The sequence below is a fragment of the Centrocercus urophasianus genome, unplaced genomic scaffold (genome assembly GCF_019232065.1).
Source record: "Centrocercus urophasianus isolate 14NV4802_14NV808 unplaced genomic scaffold, USGS_Curo_1.0 seq_10, whole genome shotgun sequence".
Taxonomy (NCBI): Eukaryota; Metazoa; Chordata; class Aves; order Galliformes; family Phasianidae; genus Centrocercus; species Centrocercus urophasianus.
The window spans coordinates 4,832,985-4,855,497 of NW_024884142.1; the positions used below are offsets into that span (position 1 = coordinate 4,832,985).

A 22,513-nucleotide genomic window follows, 5' to 3' on the forward strand; every position below is an offset into this window, starting at 1 on the left:
ACATTTGAAGCCAAAATATTGATTTCAAATTTGTAGAGGCGCTATTAAGAGGTAGGAAAAGAAAAATCATATTCAGAAATCTAAATTTTAAATATCTAATTGGAGCAATTATACACTTTGCAAAAAACAGTGTTTTGAATTTTTTTTTTCCTCTGGTGGCATTGATAAATTCATAATTGTTTTTGTACACTGCTGAGTTAGTTCACTGGACAAAAGTACCCCATGGGTTTTTTACTATAGGCGTTATTTAACACATGTAGCAGTCACATCCAGGCTGGATGTGGCTCTGGGCAGCCTGGTCTGGTGCTTAGCAGCCCTGCATGTAGCTGGGGGGGTTTGAAATCAGATGATCATTGTGGTCCTCTTCAACTCAGGCCATTGTATGATTCTATGATTTTTCTATGATAATTATTTTAAGTTCATTTAGGTATGCTGCTGAATCTGACATCTGCATTTTTCTTAATCCCCCATTAGTTTTTTATGAAGGCAACTCAGTTGGAACAAATGAAAGAAGATTATTCGTATATCATGAAAACTAAAGAAAATACACGTCTTCAGATAGAACAAGGAGTAGAGGTATATTAAAATTATAATCATTGTTAGTACTGTTTTGAGCACTGAAATAATTAGTAGTTGAACTGCTAAGCTCCAAAACGTACCTTTCCAATGTCTCATTGCATTGTAGCTTCATGTACTCACAGTGGAACTTTTTTGGTTTTTTTTAAAGCGTCTGAAAGAGCTTAAGCGAATTTACTGTGAAGAAAAGGAGCGCTATGAAAGCATTGAGTGTGTGAACGAAATGCAGAAACGTCTTGAAGAGCTGAAACATAAAATGGCCTGGGCAGTGGTAAATTTCTTGATAAAATGTTTCCTCAAGAGAAGCTTACTTTAAATTATTTCTGAATTACTGCAGACATTCTGATATATGCTGATATTTAGGTGGCTGAGATGGAGAGAGAAATACAGCCGATCAGAGAAGGCATCAAAGCTGAAGAAGGAAATACAGAAAAGTTTGATCAGAAGCTGGAAGAATGTCAGGTACATAAAAGATTTTAAACCACATGTTAATTTCCAGCTTCCTCAGCTCAGGGATAGAAATAGTATTTAATTTGGATGCTCCTTTAACTTTAAGATGCTGAAGCTGGCCATCTTGGCTTTTTACAAGATGCTGCAACCTTACAAATAGCAGTAGTTACCATTTACGCACTTACTTGGCCATCTAAAGCATAACAGTAACACTTGCATTCCACATTTCATTGGACAGAAATACTAAGATGCTTAGTTTTCAGCTGATTGTTAGGGGTACATGTGTGTATTGCTTTCACGCTGATAGCTTTCATTTAGGTAAAGGTTATGTTGTGTTGACTGGGAATTTGGGATGGTTAATACTGCTTGTTGCAGCGAATGGCAATTTAAACTGTTTCATGGTTGAGAGTCCTTCCTTACTCAATGTTTATTTCTATAACAGTAGAGTGTAGTGATTCAAAGAGATACTTGGAAATAAAACAAATTATTTGGATAGTACTTAAGTCTTCTGGAGGTAACAGGAAAGAATAATAAAAGACAAACATTCAGAGTTATGTATAAAACACATAATTTGCAGAAAAATTCTATACAATGTTATTTTAAACTTTTTAGCCTCTTAAAACTCCTCCAAATTTTCTGAATTGGAACTCACTTTTCACTGAAATTTTTAATATGCAAAAATTAGAAGTATATATTTTTGCAATTCAAGTGTTTTTACTTCATGGCCATACACATCTATCTGTGTGGTATTGAGGAAACTTTGTCTGGATGGTGGTCTCATCTCTTTCCATGGCAGTGCACTTGGCCTTACTGCAGAAGTAGTCTCATATTTTAGTAAAACCTGAGTAAGAAAAGAAGGTTTGATAGTTCATTGGTTTCCGGAGTGTGTTCCTATGTTTATTTTCCTCTTTGCATATCTGTAGTGTCAATTACATATAAGCCGTGTCAGCAAATGGATTCTTTTCAGTGGTATTTCTTCTATAGCATGAAGAGATTCTGAAGATTTTTTTTCCCATTTCTACACAAATGTCATTCTCTTGTTGCCCTAAAGATAAAAGTAAATGAAGCAGAAGAAAAGTGCAAAGCAATACAAGAGCAGCTGATAACAGTAAATGGTGAAGCTGAAGCCCTGCATACTCAATGTATGTCTTCAAAAGCTGAAGTTCAGACAAGAAGAAAAGCAGTCAATGAAGCTGAGGTAGGCAAAGGAACTTATTTAAAACCTTGGTCCTGTCCATGCTCTACCCATATGTACTTCTTTGTCTGTGTCTAGGCTTTATGAATGTCATATAGCTCAGTGTAGTTTAAAATAGGTATAATTTCTGGCTTGACTGGCAAGCAGCTTCTGTTCGCAGTCATAGAGTTTATATCTTTACACAGGTGTGAAGAAATGGACAGCTTAAGTCAGCACTAATAAGATTCAAATGGGTGAAATGGAAGGAATAACAAAGTTAAATTAAAGTTCTTCTTGTCTCAAGTATTGATAATTGTTTGTTGTACAGATGCAGTTCAGTGTTTACTTCCTCGAAATTGTAATTGTGTTGAAATTACTCTTCCATTAAACTAATATGCCCTATTTCCTTCACAGGTGCTTTATAATCGTGTCAGAACTGAGCTGAAACGTCTGGCGAAAGATGATGAACAGCTACATAACCGAATTGAGGAAATGAAAAAGAGGTAAATACTCGTACTGTGATGTTGTGTTGTTGGTGGATATATATGTACAGAGTGAGTTCTTCTGAGTAATGAGAAAATCTACAGCAAGAGAAAAAAATTGTTTAAACTTTCACAGGCTCCACTCGAATATTTAAACATCTCTACTTTGTATAACGAGGTTTCCATTGGATGATGATGAGGCAATTGGGCAGGAAAAAAAAGGCTTTTCTTTTTCCTGATGACATTTTCTAGCTTACACAGTGTTGCAATATAATTAATCATTAAATCAAATGTAATAGGAATGCAACCAGGAGAGAGTTATGTATGATTACAAATGGAAAATGAAATAAATCACTGGTACCTGTTTTGTAGATATTGTAAATGCTCTGAATCTTAAATATAAATTTTTGATACGTAGATCTTATATATGTTGCATGTAAATAAAGTCTGTATCACAAATCATCGTTCTCTTTTCAAATACTGAAGTATGATGACTTTTCTAGTGCTTATCAGGCTTCAGAGCCTGAAAGGCTGGAAAAACAAAGGAAAATCACACAGTTAAAGGAGAAGTTGAAGGCACTTCGTGATGAAGAAATAATGATTGGCCAACAGATGCATCAGTTTCAGCAAGCTATTTATAAGCATAGAGAAGAATTTGCTAAGCTTAAGTAAGTTAGTTTTTGAACATAACTATTTTTCTTCATATTGTTGAGATCTCTTCTTAAGTACCTGCAATTCTTTGTGTTCTTGACATGTTAGGCTCCAGTTTCTGTATTTTTTTCCCCACCTACTTCCTTCCTCAGTTATCATAGGACTTGCTAAACTTTTCTTTGGCAAAATATGACTGAAGCTAGAAAATTTTGGAGAGTTAACAAAACTGTACAGGATAGTTATTATATCGTATCTAAGTACAAATTTATAGACTTTGAACTGTTTGCTTTAGATGTCTATTTACCCATGATTGGACTAGAAAAACAACGTGTTCCTAGGTTTTGATTTGGGAACCTGAACTTTTGTACAATGGTCACCTGAGAGTTTTGTGGTGATGTTGGTATTTATTGTTCTAAGAGATTTGGGAATTGTTGCGTATTACAACTGAAGTATTACTTCAGACATCTTTTACCTTTAGAGAAGATAGTGAAATATGAAAATAGAAAGTTATAGTGATTCTTCGTTGTTTTTTGTTTGTTTTTTTTTGTCATTTTTATGTCATTTTTATGTTGCTTACAGAGCAACACATGCTATAAATTTACAGTTTGTTAGATGTCTTTATTTGTATTAAAAAATCATGTTAGAATACTCTCCTGCTATTATGCTTTTTTTCTTCAGTTAAATGTTAGTGAAATTGTACTGCTTGATATTTTTGGAAACATTTCTGTTCATCTGCTTTGATGGCATTTGTACCTTCATTTGTGACTTCTGTTTCTACCTCTCACCGTGGTTAAGAAGATAAGTAATGTAAAACTGCGTGGCAAAGTAGCATTTTCTTGTGTGGGGTTCTTTTCGTTTTTTGTTTCATGTTCTTTGAAGCTCTAAAAATAGTTGCAAGTGTGTAGCTCACTGTACACTGAAATACTGAAGTCCTGACATGCTGTCCTATTATATTAGTTTTTGAAAAATAAGATAACTATATCTGTGAAATCAAGGCTGTTCTTCTAATGGAAAAAAAATACTTCTTCTCTTAGGAGAGAAGACTCTGATGTGAGACAAGACTTGGATACTAAACAGAAGCACCTGAGAGAGCTGAGAGATAGTAAAACAAATGCCTTTAAAAGATTTGGACAGCATATGCCATCATTGCTTGAAGAAGTTGAAATAGCCTTCAGGCAAGGGCAATTTAAACACAAACCTGTTGGACCTTTAGGTAAGAATGACAGCTTTTCAGTTTTTCCAAAACAATTTTTGGGCTTTTTCTTTGTGGGTCTTATTGAAGAGCTGATAATGTCAACAGTGAACTTCAGAAAATCTGTTGTTTGTGAAGCTTCAGATGTATCTTTAGTGTGGGAAATACAGAGGGAAGTTCTGTGCATGGGTGCCAATGTATACTAAAAGACTATACCATAGCTAAGATTTCGGTACAAATAGCTGAGCTTCCTTCTGTGTTGCAAGTATCCTCTGCATGCTGCATAGATCTTGTGTAGAGTATTACTTCAGCGAGATGATAGGCTTTATGTCTCACATCTCCCTTCTGTGCTCCAGTTGACTGTAGCTTGGTGATAGCACTGTCCCAACGTCAGATAGGTTTTTACTTAAAATATACAGTGACTGTCTGGTGGTGTTGTCATGCTTGAGATGTTTTGCATGGAGCAGCTTAGAAAAAACTTTCTTGGAAAGTTTGATTTCATTTGTGTTGTCAGAGATATTCAAAGCTGGAGTCTCGAGCCCCCAGTACAAGAAAGACAGGGAGCTGTTGGAGAGGGTTCAGGGGGTGACAAATATGATCAGAGGGTCTGGAGCACCTCCCCTACGAGGACAGGCTGAGGGAGCTGGGCTTGTTCAGCCTGAAGAAAAGAAGGCTGCGGGGTGACCTCGTTGTAGCCTATGAACAGGAGGGGAGCCAACTCTTTGAAAGGGTAGATAATAGCAGGACAAGGGGAAACGGTTTTAAGTTGAAGAAGGGTAGACTCAGGTTGGATATGAGGGAGAAGTTCTTTACTATGACAGTGGTGAGGTGCTGGAACAGGCTGCCGCGAGAGGTTGTGGATGCCCCGTCCCTGGAGGTGTTCAAGGCCAGGTTGGATGGGGCCCTGGGCAGCCTGGTCTGGCTGGGGGAGGTTGGTGGGGAGGTTGGTGGCCCTGCATGTGGCAGGGGATTGGGGATTCATGATCCTTGAGGTCCCTTCCAACCCTGTGATTCTGTGAGGCTGACAGGCAGGGACGTTGGAGCTTAAGGATCCTTGAGGTCCCTTCCAACCTAAGCCATTCTATGATTCAAAGCTCTGTTCAGTTTGTAAGTGGCAGTAAGGGCTTCAGCGTGTTCTAGAGGTAAATGCAAAGACAGGATGCTTAATTAATGGGAGTACCAAGCGCTTACTGCAGAGTGAGGATGTGTGAACACGGTGCTACCAAAAGGTGATATACAATGGGAATCCTCACAATAGTTTGATTTGCAGTGTAGCTGTTCCTCTGCCTTTAGCCTTAAAGCGTGAAATTGTTAGCAAGTGATCTTTGCCCTGATTTGCTCTTCCTTTTCTGCTGTCAGATTTGTGCCACAATGGAATTAACAGTGACCTAGAATTTTTAGGGGGAGGGAAAGAAAAGCAGTAAGCCTATATACGTAGGCTTCTCTAGGAAGAGATATTGTCTGTATTTTCAGGGGTAGCCTGTCTGTTTTGCTATTTTCTTTAGTTAAAGTTTGCTTTTATTTTGGTTTTCTTTTTCTTTCTTTTAACAGAGATTTATTTCAGACTCTCTCTAAAAAAAAAAAAAGGAAACAAACAAACAAACAAACAAACAAACCTGAAGTGATAAAAGTGCACTGCTTAAATATGTTATAGACAAAAGCTAAAGCTTTGTCTTTTATGTTTGTTTAGGTGCTTTCATTCATCCAAAAGATCCTGAACTATCTCTGGCTATTGAGGCTTGTTTAAAGACCTTAGTTCAGGCATTTTGCTGCGATAATCATAGTGATGAAAGAATTCTTCAGCAACTGATGTCAAAATATTATCCACGTGGAGCTAGACCTTCAATAATTGTAAATAAATTTCATGATAAGATTTATGATGTTAGACACAGGTAAGTTGTGATTGGAGTGTTTCTACGTAGCTACAGTGATTCATATTATTAAGAGTTGAAAGGAACTATTTGTAATACAATTTAAAGAATCTTGTGTAAGTTTTATGCATGGTTGTTTTTTCTTCTTTTCTTTAGTGCAGTTCATCATCCAGAGTTCCCATCAGTTCTCACAGCGTTGGAAATAGATGGTGCAGCGGTTGCTAACTGTTTGATCAATGTGAGGGGTATAGAAAAAGTCCTGCTAATTAAAGTAAGGCTCTCCACTCCCTACAGGCCTTTAAAGAAAGGCATTATCTCTTTGTATAGTAAATACAGGACCTTCTCTGGTTTTTGCTTATCACAAACACTGAGGTAGAGAATTCTTCCATCCCTGAAAGGCTGAGGGATTTGAACTAGTTGGACTTTAAGGTCCCTTCCAACCCAGCCGTTCTATGATTCTATGAAGCATAACTTCCAGACTCGCTGAGAGGAGGTGAGGTCTCTGGCTCACTGGACCCAAACTGCAACAATTATCAGTGTTTTAATGCAGTACACAGATGTGCATTTCTCCTGGCAGGCCTTCCATAAAGGCACTCATGACACATAATATGCTGTCCGTATCCCACTTTGAACATCATTTTCTGCTTAGACAATGACCATCATGGCCCTAAATATGGGCCTTATTTAAGAATCAGTAAGATTAGAGCTTTTACTCTTGTTATTTCCTCACTCTTCCTTCACTGTCTCGCCACATCACTGTGCTCATAGGTCTTGACTTCTCTCTTGAGCAGAGATTACTTCTGGTCAGTCAAAAAATCATGCTGATTTCTGCTATGTGGCTGCTTGGAATGTCACTGTCCAACATCCCTGGGTATTCCTTGGCATTTTTCTCTACAGAGCGCTCCCTGTTTCTTTCCAGGATTGTCCCAGTTTATTCTGAGAATGCACATCACCTTTCTGGGCCCCTAATTTATCTGTTTTTCCAGTCTAAAATGTGTACCTGCGATCAGCCTCCGAATTGTTGTCTGTTTACTACTTGTCAGATAAAGGATGTGTCAGTTTTCTATAGTCCATGTGTTACCAAAACTTGTAGTCACCACTTCCACTTAAACCTAGCAAGTACCAGGCTTGTGCTTGAGAATTCCAAATCTTTTTGGCATTCGCCCACTCATGTCTATGTGAAATCATTTTCCATCTGATTGTGTTTCCATCTGGTCCTTTTAAGACCTAACTGAACAACTTCAACTGAATCTGAAAAAAATTGAAAAAAGTGTGGTGTAGAGGAAGTAACACTTCAGCATGTATGAGTGTATAAATAGCAATTTCCTCAGACATAGACACTTGTGACCATTTAATCTGACAGTGACAATTGTTTTTACCAGCAGATTTCCCAGTCTTTAATTTAATTTTGTTTGATGTACTTAGCAGATCTCTTTAAAACATTATTTCCTCGGTGTGTATTCCACTTCTGATAATTAAATATATTTAGTGTGTAGTGACCTTTTGATTATTGATTTATTTTTTTTTTTTTCCCCCCATGGCAAATTACAAGGGACTGATCAGACTACATAATTTACAGTTTAGAAACTGGCAGCTAAACTAAATGGATTGTTTTTGAGGACGTGGATTGTTTTGAGAACGTGAACGTCTTACTCAATGGAGAAAAGCAGATTGTGACATTAGAGACTTTTTCAAATTATTCTTCAATTTCTGCATTTCTTGTTTTTCATTAGTGAGAACTGCTAGATCTGTTTGAAATTGATTTCTGTAATTGTGGTGAATTTTCTATAGGTATGATGAGGCAATTTTGTTTTTCAGAGTAGCTATAAAGCTCGTGAAGTAATGCAGTCTAACAATCCTCCAAAAAATTGTAGAGAAGCTTTCACTGCTGAAGGTGATCAAGTATTTAACAGACGATATTATTCTTCTGATTACCTCAGACCCAAGTATCTAAGCAAAGATGTTGAAGCAGAAATAAGGTTAGCAACTTGCAATGTTGTTTTTGTTTTTTAAAATACCCATACATGTATTTATTGATTTGAATGATGGAATTTTGTATTTGTCTGTTTGGATGTGTGTACATCAGAGACACTCACCTCCCAATAGTCTCCTTTCTCTCCCACTCTGAGGTTTACATATTGTTTTTGAGAATGGAGAATCCTGGAAAACTTCTCTTTCAGTGCCTTTACTATGAAAAAAAAATTAGTAGTTCATTTTTGTTATCTGGTTGGATTTTTAAAATCTTGAATTCTCACCCAGTAAATTGAGGACACTGAAATACCAAATGTGACTCAAAGTAATGAAACATTCATGAGGAATGGGATATGTGAAATGTATTAAATTCTGATTCTGGAATGAGACATAATCAGTCCAATCCATTTTATGTGTCCTTAACAATAGTTAAGAAATTGATTGAACACTTAAACACAAAGATTATGGGTGTCGTTTGTTTGTTTGAGTTGTGATATTATTAAAATTTTGCCTTCCTTTTCTAGGGATCAAGGACTCTAGCAGAGCTTAGTTATCAGTAGATAGTAATACTATAAAATATAATAATAATAAATATAGGTTTTATTTTGCATTTCAAATAGGCTTACCACATTCTGAAAGAACTCATAGAAGTTTCTGATATCTTTAATAGAAAGAAAAGTATGAGAATGTATGGAATATTTTTTCATATTGTTTTCTCTGTTGTTGGAAGTAGGTTTTTCCTAGTCAAAGCGTTTCTCTCAAGAAATATTCCTGTAAGTAATTCTGCAGTTTAGTTCAGATATTTAGCCTGTTTGCTACAGTTGCTAACAAGCGCTACCAGTGGTTCAAATTACATCAATGCTTTGTTCACCTGGGACTAAACAACCATTATCTGGTAGTTATCAACTGTGAGCTCTACTGCAGAGGTTTGGTATTTTTTTTTTTACTGATCAGTAATTCACTGATCACAAATCTAAGATATTTTTTTGTGATATTTTTCTATGCTTTGCTTTGTCACACATTTATCTGTGGTTGTCTGCATATATAATAATAAATTTTTTTTTTTTTTTTTTAAAAGTCTCTTGGAGAATGAAATTGCAAGCCGGAAAGCACAGCTGGCAGCATCTCAGCAACGTCTGTCTTCCACTGAAAAGGAAATTGAGCAGAATGAAAGTCATCTTCATCATCATCGACAGCATCAAAAAGAACTACAGGTAAACATAGACACAGTGTTCCTTTTTAGATTCTGCTCAGTCTTTTCCTGTTTCACTTTGACTTTCCCTTTGAGCAGATGATAATTTTGAATATTTATGCTTACCCTCGCTTTGGCATTTGTGTGAAAATACAGAAGATTTTATATGCTAGCAACTATAGAATACTTTCATCATTTAGGATGATGGAAGTTTTGGCAATATTGCTGTTGTTCTTTATGGTGTTCTTGTTTCATTTTGTTTTTTCACTGTTATGCTAAAGCTCATAAATAAAATCTCTGCTGCTATTTTGGGACATAAGTGGAAAATTGTTGCAGTGTTTAGTAGAGGCTTCTTTCTGCTATGTTCCCCTTCTGTATTTCTGTTGAGCATTGCCTTTTTGTTCCCATAATATTGCTTCTTTTCCTGTTTTTCATTTATATTCTTGATCTATTTTAGTATGTTGAATATTCCACACTTTAAAGTTTTGTTTAATAAAAAAGATAAATTAAACCATTTTACAACTTATATATTAGTACTTGTTTTCTGCAAGATTTCCCATGCAAGTGGGTATGATAGATATCTATGGTAACTAATGATGTTATTACTGTTAGGAAATATGATAAATACCAATCAAGGTTATATTCAGCAAATCACCAATAAGAACCAGCACACAAATGGCACATGAATTTGTATTAAATGAATATAAAATATTTTTCATTCAGATTTCATGTTGAATGGAAACATGGTTATAATTTAATGATTTAAAGTGCATATTATTTTCACATTAAGTTCTGCCTTATAGAAATGGATTCCATAGGTAAGCAGGAAGAATTCTCTCTCTCATAGCCACTGATGAAGCTGTAAGTTGAAACGTATTTCTTTCTATGTAGATTTCAGTGAATGAACAGCTTTTCTTTTTTAGGTAAGCTTAATATTATTTACTTTTTTTCTAGATAAAAATGCGAAGAACAGCTGCAGAAATAGCAGACCTCGAGAATGTTGATGAAATCCAGTATATGGACATCCGTGTATTAGTAAGGAAAGATTACCCAATTTTAACTAATAAGTTTGTGGGATGTTGAATGTTGGTAATGATTGACAATTAGAAACAAGCAGGCACCCTAGATACCCTACATTATCATTCAGGGTGCAAGTTGGATAAGCAGCAAAAAATTGTATACTTTACAGAAAGTCTACAGTTATGTCAGTGGTATCATTTTATTTCTGATGGTTGTTTGTTTTGTGGGTTTTTTTGTTTTCTTTTTCCTACTTTTCCTCCTCTCTTCTTCAAATGAGTGGTGTACTGCAGGTGCATGGAAGGCAAGGTAGTGGTGTCAAGAAATATTCTGTGAATTTGCATTGGTTATTTCAAGTTACACAGTGCCATAAAACGTTGGCTGGGGAAAAGCAGTGAATGTAGGCTTGGAGGTCAGAAGCAGCAGCATCAAAGCATAGATAAAGGACACTCTGGACCATAATAGGAAGAAAGGTTGAGGGAACTGGGCTTGCTTAGCTTCTAGAAGAGAAGGCTCTAGGGAGACCTCTTTGTGTCCTTCCAGTATTTGAAAGGAGCATATAAACAGGAGGGAGAACAACTGTTCGCAAGGGTTAGATAGTGATGGGACAAGAGGGAATGGTTTTAAACTGAGACAGGGAAGGTTTAGGTTAGATATTAGGAGGAAGCTTTTTACACAGAGGGTGGTGACACACTGGAGCAGGTTAGTCCTTTCTTGGATATTTCTTGTTTTTTTTTTTCTCTTTTTTTCTGCACTTCCTTATCACTACTGTGTATTATTAGCTGTTATTTCACTTGATATTTGTCTTTCATTCTTACCTTGCTTTCACAATTGTCTGATTGTGAAGAAGCATCTTAGTATGATACAAGGTTCCACTTAAGTTTTTTTCCAAATATTTGTCTTTCTAAAACAAGAAGTATGTATGGTGATAATCAGTTAGTAATGGTATAATTGTCTTGGGAACAATGACTGTACAGTTACTCATCCTATATTCCTGTAAAAATAATGTGTAAATACATGTCTTCCTTTTGTTCTTAATTTTATTATATTTTGACAGGAAGATGTGGCTGAAGAAAATAAAAAAAAGATGGAATCTGTAAGACAAGAAATGCAGGAAGAAAGCAGAAAAATGGAAGAACTGAATGGGATTCTTCGGGCAGCTGAGAAAAGATTTGAAGAAATTAAAGAGAAAATGAATCAAGTAGAAGATATCACCAATCCAATTAAGGTAGCAACACTTCCATATTTGAATTTTTGTTTAAATGGATGGTTTTTCCTGATAGATTTAAGGCCTACTTGAGAAAATAGATCATCTGTGGTTTCAACTTGTTTCTGACAAGGCCTGGCTAAGAATATTCATTACTGGTCAGTTTTCAAAATATTATTTGGAGTTCTGTACAAAATGGTTGTTATTCTATAAAGCTACACAATCACAGAAGGGTATTATTACATGGTTTTGATTATTCAAGATTAGAGAATATACTTGGAAATTGTAGAAAATTAACACAAGATAAATAGTAAGCCTAAGATAAAGGCAAAATTTGGTGTTGGCAAATGAAATCTTGGCAGTCTCATACTACAAGAATTAATGGTTTAAAATAGAAATAAGAGTTTAGCATGTAAAAAGTGTTCTAAATCTATGAAAGAAAGGAATGAGTAGAAACTCAGACTTCCCACTGCGGAAATCTCTTACATGCCTCACATAAAGTGTGTATTGATATGTAGTCAGCCTGAATTAGGAAATCAAGAGTAAACAAGAAGAGGAAGGAAACAGGTAAGGAAAATAACCCATAAATACTTCCAGGAAACCAGGTCTCCATCACGCATAGTGGTTTCTTTGGAAGACACACACCATTACTCCAAATGTGTCCTCCCTTCTCAACCCTTTTTCCCAGCTTTTATTGTTGAGCATGACATCATATGTTCGGAAAGTCCCGTTGGTCCATTTGGATCAGTGGTTCTGGTTTTGTCCTCTTCCAGCATCTTGTGCACAGCCACCCTTCTTGCTGTCAGATTACACTTGAAAAGTGTGTATATTAGAGAGATGCTTAGGCATCTTCCTCAGACAGTTCACTTTTCACATCTTGACTTTCTCAAAATAGGATGAATTGGACAAAGCGGACTCAGAAGTGGAAAACAGAAGACGTCGTTTGCAGTACTATGAAGACAGAAAGAAAGAACATTTGACTTGCATAAAAAAACATAAAGAATTATTAGCTGCCAAAGAGAAAGAATTGGAGGTAATAAATCATTCTACTTTTATAGTATACAGACGATGGTTAATACTTGGTAAGCAGAATATTTTCTTAATTATGTTTCAAGGTATTCATTTGTACATCAAATAAACTTTCTGTAAGATGAATTGAGGCATCTCTGTCTGGCAGAGCACCATGTTAGTCTTGATAAGTTAATGATTATCCATTAGGAATTACTGTTCTGCATTTATGCAATGCGAAGATGGGAATGCCTTCACCCAGAAATGCATATTTTAAGTTAATCTGAATGTTATTGTTCTGCGTTTTCGGAGCCAGATTTTTCTCCTGTACTTCATACCTGAACTTTCAGTGAGTGAACTTGTTAAGCTTTACAGACTAACTCTAAAGTCCTTTATGGAAGCATTTAGATGATTAAGTCCTATTGAAGTATGGTGCATTTAGTTCCTCATTTATCTGTATTAGATAAGTAACAGTGAATAAATTAAAATTGCCAGATATCGTTGTTAGTACTGAACTAGAATCATAGAATTGCTCACGTTGGAAAAGACCTTAAAGATCATAGAGTCCAACCACAACCTAACCATACTACATGAACTCCAACAACCCTCCACTAAATTATGCCTCTGAGCACCACATCCAAACGGTTTTTAAACACATCCAGGAATGGTGACTCAACCACCTCCGTGGGGAGCCTCTTCCAGTCCTTAACAATCCTTTCTGTAAAGAAGTTTTTCCTGATACCCAACCTAAGCTTACCCTGGTGCAACTTGAGGCCATTTCCCCTCATCCTGTCACCAGTGAGAAGAGACCAACCCCAGTCTTGCTGTAAGCACCTTTCAGATATTGGAAGAGAGAAGTAATAAATAACTACCTATTTGGAAATGCTGTTAGTAAAATTGTTGATGGTAACAATAATTTTGTTGTAATGAGCTTACACAAAGAATGTTACAAAAACTTTCTGTTTTGCTTGGAAGCCTTGCCTTTTCCGTAGCACAAAATATTTGCAGCAAAGACTAACAGACTTTTTTAAAGATGTAACAGCTAATAGAATTTCAAATGTTTCTGTAGGAAAAAACTGCACAGGCTAGGCAAATCTACTCAGAGCGCATAGAAGTCAGCCGCACTGTGAAGAGTCTTGATGCGGAAATGAATCGCTTGAGAGAGAGGATAAAGACAGAAAAAAGTCACCGCGGAAACACAGAAGAAATAATACAGTAAGTCATTGTTAGTGTTTGTCTAGTTTAAGTAAAATGGAAGAGAGAGAGGAAACACCGGTTTTCTTAGAGGGCATTCATGTATTTTTTTTATACTTGTGCAATGGATGAATGTGTAGAACCATGCTGTATTGATTGCTCAGTCAGCCAGTACTGAATGGTCTTAGGAGAGTTGAACCTCCTCTGTAGGTGGGTTTCACACAGGGTTGATACTCTGAAACAACCAATAATTAAACACTTGCACTTAAGTATTTAGAGGTACCCCAGTTATGACTGGTTATGACTAGATCAAAACTCACTCTTGTTGTGGGATGCACAGAGCATTAAGCATTTTTCTAGTCAGAATAACTAATGTAGAGGTTACACAGTTACTTGAGATTTAAGCTGCAGTGTATTTCATTTGGCTATTCTTGTACATGGGAAACTCAATCATTAATTCTCTTTGGTACATGAGATTCTGTTTAACAGAAAAACAAATAGAAGTAAAACTTAATTATTTGTTCTCTTCTCATTTGTGAAGGATGGATTACCTGACATGTTGAAATGCTTTTAGTTTTAATATAGAGCCTTGCAATACAATTTCTATTTGAATATTTTAATTATTAAATTGATTTTCAGCATTTGCAGTAACTGCTTGATTTTAGTCTAGAACACATTAATGCTAAGCTTTCTGTTAATTAAAACAGGCGATTTCTTGATGCAAAGGAAAGATATGAGGATGCAAACAGTAAAGTAAGTAACCTAAAGAAATTTATTAGGCTGCTGGAAGAAATAATGACACAGAGATTCAACATATATCGTCGGTTCTTAAGGTAAGGTCATTTTACTGTAATTTCAATTTTCAAATAACTAGGATGTAGATATAAGTACTTATTAAACAATAAAACAAAACAAAAAAGAAAAATTTCCTCACATGCTGGCGTTATACTTGATTATAATTTGAATGTTCATCATAAAAAAATTGTTTCTGCTGCTCTTTGGGTCTGCTAGTTGAGGAGTATGGTTCAGTGGTCTCTGAGGTTGCATTCTTTGGCCAACAAAGTATACTGGTGATATGAAATTGGTGCCTGTGCTTCAGGGGGTGAATTACAGAGCAGGCTTATGAGAATTAAATATTTTTATGGTGATACAGCTGTCTTAGAGTTAAATCAGTTTCAAAGCCTAAGACGTACAGTGCTAAAGTTATAGGTCCTTACTGTTGGAAATTTTTAAGAATGAGTAGGACTGACATTGTAACGCATGCTCTAAGATTTGGGATTCATTTTGATAGTACTTTTCTTTGTATTTTTTTAAACACACTTGAAAGTAAATACGTTTGCTTTAAATAAGCCAGCAGGTGTCAGATAGTTTGAATAAGTTGTAGTGAGTGCTCTGACATACTTGACAGATCATACAGACTGTGATAATGGACAGAACTTGGACAAAACTGATTTATTTATTTATTTATTAAATTCCATGCTACTTATGAAGTGAGGCAGCGCACAGCTGTTGAGTCCCTGTGGAGTTCTAGTGATTAGTGTCTCAGCACAGCTACTAGTCATGTTCCTCTACCTTCCTTTTGTCTTGCATAGTTTTCTAACCCAATTTTCTCTCAGATCCAGTACTACTATGCCTGACAATTTAGAGGTCACTTGGTCAGGCAGTTGGAAAAACAATGTGATCAGTTGCCTCAGCCTCTCATCATATGACTTGTGCTCCAGACCCCGCACAGCTTCACTGCCCTTCTCTGAACATGCTCCAGAGCCTCTATGTCCTTCTGGAAGTGAGAGGCCCAGAACTGAACACAGCACTCAGAGTGTGGCCTCACCAGTGCTGAGTACAGAGGGACAATCAGCTCCTTGCTCCTCCTGGCCACACCTTTCCTGATGCAAGCCAAGATGCCATTGGCCTTTTTGGCCACCTCGGCACACTGCTGCTCATGTTCAGCCAAGTGACCAATGCCCCCAGGTCTGTTTCCTCTGCACAGTCTTCCAGCCACTCTGCCCTAAGGCTGTAGCATTGCCTGGGGTTGTTGTGGCCAAAGTGCAGGACCCGGCATTTGGTCTTGTAGAACTTCACCCTATTGGCCTCAGCCTGGCTCTCCAGCCTGTCCAGATCCCTCTGTAGGGCCTTCCTACTCTCAGATAGATGGACACTTCCTGCTAACATGGTGTCATCTGCAAACTTACTGAGGATGCACTCAGTGCCCTCATCCAGGTCACCAATAAAGATATTGAGCAGGACAAGCCCCAGTACCAACCCCTGGGGAACAGCACTCGTGGCCACTTGCCAGCTGGATTTAACTCCATTCAGCACCACGCTCTGGGCCTGGCCCTCCAGCCAGTTCCTTATGCAGCTGGTCTCGTTCCATCCTCTCTCAGCTACTTGTGCCCTCCTTGCTGGCTGGGCAGCTGAGAGCATTTAAACATCCTTGACTCCATACAGAACTGCTCAGTGACACGTATCAATGTTGTTTTTCTCATAAAACCAAACATAGCATCATACCAAATGCTATGAAGAACAGCTACTCTGGCCCAGTTGTAACTAAGACATAGACTAACCACTTTGTCTGTTAGAGCTGTGGAACAAGCATATGAAAAGTCTATTAAAGCAGGAGTTAAACTTACAGAAAGTATAAAGCCAATATTTCTGGATTTCTTTGCTTGTTAGTCTGTGTCCATGAGTCCCTCCAATACATCCAGTGTTTAAAGTCAGCTGCAATAGAGTGTGTTTGCTATAGGAAAATGTTACTAACAGAGTAGGGCTCAGCATTCAAGATTCTGATGTGAAGCTGCTGATTTAAATTAAAAAAAAAAAAAAAAAAAAAAAAAATCTGTTGTTTTTTCAAGTTTTTTAAGGCGTACTGACCTGATGTTTTTGTGATTTAATTGATTTAAGGCTCCTTTCTTTGCGATGCAAACTGTACTTTGACCACTTGCTGCGCATTCGAGGTTGCAGTGGAAGAATACTTTTTGATCACAAAAATGAGACACTTTCGATAACAGTAAGTTATCTTGTATTATTTCAAGCGTGATAATGTGTTAAAGTAGTTGTTCTTAATATTAGGAGTTCACTCGTCAGTCATTTGAGTTACTTTCAAAATTATTCATCCCTCTATCATTGATAGGAAGCTTTGCTCTAGCTGTGTGAATGTTTGATGGCTATTTCCTTTAAGTGGCTGTTAGCTCCCAGTATTACATATTTTCTGTGTATTCTGTAAATGTGTATCTCTTAATGTGCCCCCCCCCTCCCCCCCCCCTCCCCAAGTCTTTGTCTGTGGGAGACTTCAGTTCTAGGAATTGAGGAGAAAATGTGTAGCGATGGCATAAATAGTTGTTGACATTGTCCTCATTAAACAGGTGAAGGACAGATATCCAGAACACTCAAAAATGTCAAGTCACTGTGTAAATTTATCAGTTAACTTCTCTTTTTTTAGCTGATGTTTCATGTTTCTTATGCATGAGATCTAAATGTAGTCAAGGAGGTTAAACCCAAAATAATAACAGTAAAAAACCACCACCAACAAAATGTTTTCCTGCTTAGCTTATTAAAAGTAATTTAATTTAAAAGTAATTTAATTAACAAGTTGAGAAAATCGCAGAATCACAGAATTGTAGGGGTTGGAAGGGACCTCCAGAGGTCATCGAGTCCAACTGAAATGCTTCAGTTTAATTAGGTAGAGTGCCACAAGGTGTCACCATAAGCAATGGAACCAAATGTTTTCAATGTTGCACTTGTTCTGATGAATAAACTGCTCTTCCTTTAACTGCAGCTGTGAATCAGTTACCTGCTTTTCTATTATAGCTGGGGTAACCACTGGATTTTTCTGTAATATGATGCTTGTTGTCATTTTAATAAATAATGTTTCATAGGTATTAAAATAGGGAACTGAAGAAGAAAATGCTGGCAGAATCATTTATTTAATCTGTTCAGCACATTCTGCCATAGTCAGGGAAGCTGTGATGGTCCTAGAAATGTGTTTTGAAATGGTTTGGAGCCATTTCGTTCTGGATCCTTTCCAGAATAGTGGGGAAATACATACATTTCTTCTCAAGTGATGTCTCTACACCATATATAACGCATTTACAGTTAAAATAACTTCTCTGTTAGTAAGTCTCCAAGTTTAAAAATTGCTCTGTTATTTTTATTTCCAGGTTCAGCCTGGAGAGGAGGACAGACCTGCCCCGAGCAATGTGAGATCTTTATCAGGAGGCGAACGTTCCTTCTCGACAGTTTGTTTCATTCTTTCTCTATGGTCCATTACTGAATCTCCTTTCAGATGCCTGGATGAATTTGACGTCTACATGGTACAGTTTAAACTACATGTGCCATTCTAATTTGTGTAAATTAGCAAAACAGTTGAGTTGTGATCGGTTAGAGTTTTGAACATTTCAGTTAACTCTAAATAATAATATTAAACAGAAGTGCCATTAGGGAACTTTTTTTCACTAAGTTTAGCGATGTTTTGGAAGCTTACTTTTTAAAAATTGGCCTGTTACTCTTTATTACTTCCTCAAGCACTTACTATTTATCTTTGTTGCTGTGACTGTCATGAGCTTAGCATGTGCCTTGGCTTTTGCCAGTGACTCTCCTGGGCCTTTAGCATTGTAACCACTTCTACCACTTTTGTGATCAATATTTTTTTTCAGTGCAAGTATATCAGTTGAGTTATTGCATAAAAACTTGCTCTGTATTTCACTTAGTAGCTCCTTTCCAAGGTGCTGAAATGCTGAATGAGGAGCAGTAAATACTCCTGTCAGCTAGAACTGATCAAGCTCATATCTGTGTACCACTTCCCTGAATAGGCAGTTAGCAATCCATATACATACACCTACATGTATGTATGTGTAAAAGATATATATCCTTATTAACATCCAGTGTGGTTTGGGAGAAAGGACAGTTCTATGGGATAAAAGACAGTAGTAGGTAGTCTTGCCTTCAGTGTCCCTTTCCTCCACTGATCAGTTTACTGGGAATCAAAGATCTAGAGGGGAAAAAAGGATGATGTATTTCACACATAAAGATTTTCAGAAAGGAATGCATAAATCCAAATGGTCCAGCAGCTGTTTTTTTAGCATGGATGTGATAAATGACTGAGCTTTGCCTGTTTGTGTCACGGATTCTACAAATTTGAAAAGCTCAGATCCTGTGTTATGAATTAGTTGTACAGAATTTTATTCATCTGTCCAGACAAAAATGCATAATCAGAACTGTAGACCCTGCAGTGAACTTTAATCTTCTATATTCAGTAAGTAGTTCCACCCAGTTTGTTTTGATACAGCTGGGCCATTAAGTGCAGCATTTTGTTAAGCATTGTGTAGTTCCTTATGCTGCAATGCTGGAGACCTGCCACAAGAGGACTCCATCAGCATTTTTGTAAGGGAAATAGCTGCTCTCCCGTGCAAGCTTTGGAATCAGAGCTTTGTTTCATCCCTGCTTACATCTTTCATTGTATACGTCTTTATTAGTAAGCCTTCAGAGGAGTGTTTTTAGAAATAATAAATAAGAAAAGCCAAAGAAACAAGTAAAAATAAACAAAATGATCCAAGCAATCAGAGATGAACAAGGCTACACAGGACTGTTCCAAAAGGAATGTAGGAGGCAGAATTTTGTAGGAAACATTACTCAAATAAAACAAAGTTCATCTCAGCATACAAATGAAGTAAGAAATATTGTACATGTATATCAAAGGTAATAGGAAAAGAATATGAGTAGGAATGTGGGACTGTTTTGATAGAAACTTAACTTTCTATTGTGCGTATATACTAAGATCTAAAGTGTAAGGATTTCCCAGAGTTTTGTTGATAGCTTTTAGGATTTAACCCTAACGTTTCTCAAGCATTGTTTTTATTGGATTTTCGTTTATCTAAGCTTTACTGTATATGAATTAATTCAGATAGGTCTTCTTATTACAGTACTTCCTAACTTATGTATACCTTGTTGCCTCAGTGTGTGCAGTGATAATGCAGTGAAGTACACGGTCAGTATCACCACCTTCTAAACAACTTTGTCTTTAGGATATGCTCAACAGAAGAATTGCAATGGATATGATTCTGAAGGTAGCTGACTCTCAGTGTCATCGGCAGTTCATTTTGCTCACCCCACAAAGCATGAGGTAATCACATTATTTGATTTCCTAGCAGAAGTAATGCATGGATGTTCGATTGCAAGGAGTGTGAGGTGAGAGATGAGTGTAGTAGTAGTAGTACATAAACAACTAAGCAGTTCCATGCTGATAGTTCTGGGAATGTAGCAGGATGTTTGTTGTTCTTCCTTATGTCCCTTTGCATTCAGTGGGGCTTCAATCAATGCATCCTTTTTGAAATGTTTCCTTGTATGAGGTGGGATCCTCTTCTCCCCTCACAAAACTGACACAATGGTTTGCCATTTTCCATTTTTTCCTGTTAATACTACTGTACTTTCAAGGGGTTTATGCTGAGTTGTTTTTTTTAAATCTACAACCTGATAATTTGTTTACTGTTTTTGCTGCTGTTTGTTTTATTTAATAGTCCCCAGAAAAATCCCACTGTATAATTCCTTAGTGAAGTTTTGCCCAGTTAAGGGGAGTCACTCCCTATCTACCTTCCTGCAGCCAGTTCTTCTCTGCTAGCCAGAAGTAATCACTGAAGCCTGCAGAGATCTTTAAGCACTCTTCAAAATGAGGTTAATGAATTATAATTGTCTCTCCCTCCTAATACAGTATTTAATGGAAATACCTGGAGGGAATTTCTGAATCTATTCAATAGAATTGTAACAATTCTCTGTGTGGAGCCACCTTCAGACAAAGTACATTAAGAATTATCAGTGGAGAAGCTAGTATAAATGTATGGTTAGTAACTTCATTCTTAGATGGTGAGTAAATATACTTCATAATATTGTAGAGTGGCCTTGGTTGGAAGGGACCTCAAGGATCATGAAGCTCCTTTTACTCCCCCTCCACAGTCTTGGCCTCCAACTTCCCCATTTAATACTAGACCAGGCTGCCCAGGGCCCCATCCACCCTGGCCTTGAACACCTCCAGGGATGGGGCATCCACAACCTCTCTGGGTGTTCCAGCACCTCACCACTCTCATAGTAAAGAACTTCCCCCTGATATCCAACCTAAATGTTCCATCCTTCAACTTAAAACCATATCCCCTTATCCTACTGTTATCTACCCTTTCAAAGAGTTGAAAGGGTAAAGGTATACTTGTAAGAATATGTGCCATATCAGGATCTATAAGGCAAATGTGAACTGCATTTGATGGATATTTCAGTTGGAGCTTCTCTCAGGTTAGAGATGGCAGGAATGAAGTTGGTCTTTGTCCGAAGTTCTGCTTTCAGTTTAGTGAAGCCTGATGTTAATGTTTTATAATGGTCAAAGGAAAAAAATACAGTTATTTAAAGAGAGAATCAAATGGAAAAATTTGTGAAGAAGGTGCCCTGTTTAAATCATGCATGCTCTATTTTTAGTTTTCTGCCTGTAAGTTCCCGTATTCGTATCCTCCGAATGCAAGACCCTGAAAGAGGCCAAAGAACATTGACGTTCCGTAATAGGAACGAAGAAGAGGAAGATGATTAAGTATGAGGCATGTGAATATGGCACAATATTGGGGATAAATGTTAACTGATGTCTGTAAAGTTGCTGTTTCCTACTGTTGGGTAAGAGGATCTTTTCTTATATACCCTCAGGAAAAGAAGCTTCTGTATTTCATATTTTATTTGTTTACTCTTAGAAGTACTTGTATATGTTTTTATAGCACAAGGTTTTCCTGGTTAAAATCCTTACAGCTCAGCTCATACTTTTAACAAACAACTATTTGAGTGTTTCTGTTTATGGGGGGAGAGGGTGGATGGAAGAGGAATATGACATGAATTTTGTGTAACTGCAAAGTTATATTTTAATAAACAGAACTCCAGAACTACTGTTTGTGATCATGCTTTAGTGTCTCTGTGCTCTGAAGATTGGCCTTAAGTTAAAGATCGTGCTTTGTTCCTGGTTCTGCTTTGTTTCTTGAACGTGCGGTAGTTCACACATGAAGTAAAACTCTATTTATTAATTTATGTACTTGCAGTAGAAGCACCACAGCTGAACATGAACAACGATTTCTGAGTAGTGCGGATTTTCATAATCACAAGAGTGAAGATTTCTTTGCACTGTATTCTCAGAGCAGGAAAAAGGGCTTGTTCTTTCCCCAGCAGCTTGTAGGGCATAGTTTGTCCTTGAATGTGAGCTTAGAGAAACAAGTAAGTTATGTCTTAACATATTCTGTCTGTGTATTCCTTATATATTCTGTATATGCTTTTTATGAGGGTTGATAGTGATAGGACAAGGGGGAATGGCCATAAACTGAGACAGGGCAGGTTTAGGTTAGATATTAGGGGGAATTTTTTCACCCAGAGGGTGGTGACACGCTGGAAGAGGTTGCCCAAGGAGGTTGTGGATGCCCCATCCCTGCAGGCATTTAAGGCCAGGCTGGATGTGGCTCTGGGCAGCCTGGTCTGCTGGTTGGTGACCCTGCACATAGCTGGGGGTTGAAACTGAGTGA

At 37.2% G+C, this 22,513-nt stretch overlaps 1 protein-coding gene across 1 annotated transcript in view; it reads left to right on the forward strand.

Annotated features, from left to right (window-relative positions):
• The window catches only part of SMC6 (structural maintenance of chromosomes 6), a 30,313-nt gene extending 8,424 nt beyond the window's left edge, over positions 1-21,889 (forward strand). The window contains exons 9-28 of the mRNA XM_042828843.1: positions 475-576; positions 728-847; positions 940-1,038; positions 2,078-2,224; positions 2,615-2,703; positions 3,186-3,350; positions 4,368-4,546; positions 6,216-6,417; positions 6,553-6,667; positions 8,215-8,375; positions 9,446-9,581; positions 10,514-10,594; positions 11,634-11,804; positions 12,679-12,816; positions 13,861-14,006; positions 14,693-14,818; positions 16,884-16,989; positions 18,140-18,292; positions 20,003-20,100; positions 21,438-21,889. Coding sequence (XP_042684777.1) covers positions 475-576; positions 728-847; positions 940-1,038; positions 2,078-2,224; positions 2,615-2,703; positions 3,186-3,350; positions 4,368-4,546; positions 6,216-6,417; positions 6,553-6,667; positions 8,215-8,375; positions 9,446-9,581; positions 10,514-10,594; positions 11,634-11,804; positions 12,679-12,816; positions 13,861-14,006; positions 14,693-14,818; positions 16,884-16,989; positions 18,140-18,292; positions 20,003-20,100; positions 21,438-21,546 — 2,643 coding nt within the window. The 3' untranslated portion in view covers positions 21,547-21,889. The remainder of the gene's footprint in view (positions 1-474; positions 577-727; positions 848-939; positions 1,039-2,077; positions 2,225-2,614; positions 2,704-3,185; positions 3,351-4,367; positions 4,547-6,215; positions 6,418-6,552; positions 6,668-8,214; positions 8,376-9,445; positions 9,582-10,513; positions 10,595-11,633; positions 11,805-12,678; positions 12,817-13,860; positions 14,007-14,692; positions 14,819-16,883; positions 16,990-18,139; positions 18,293-20,002; positions 20,101-21,437) is intronic.
• The last annotated feature ends 624 nt before the right edge of the window (positions 21,890-22,513 follow it).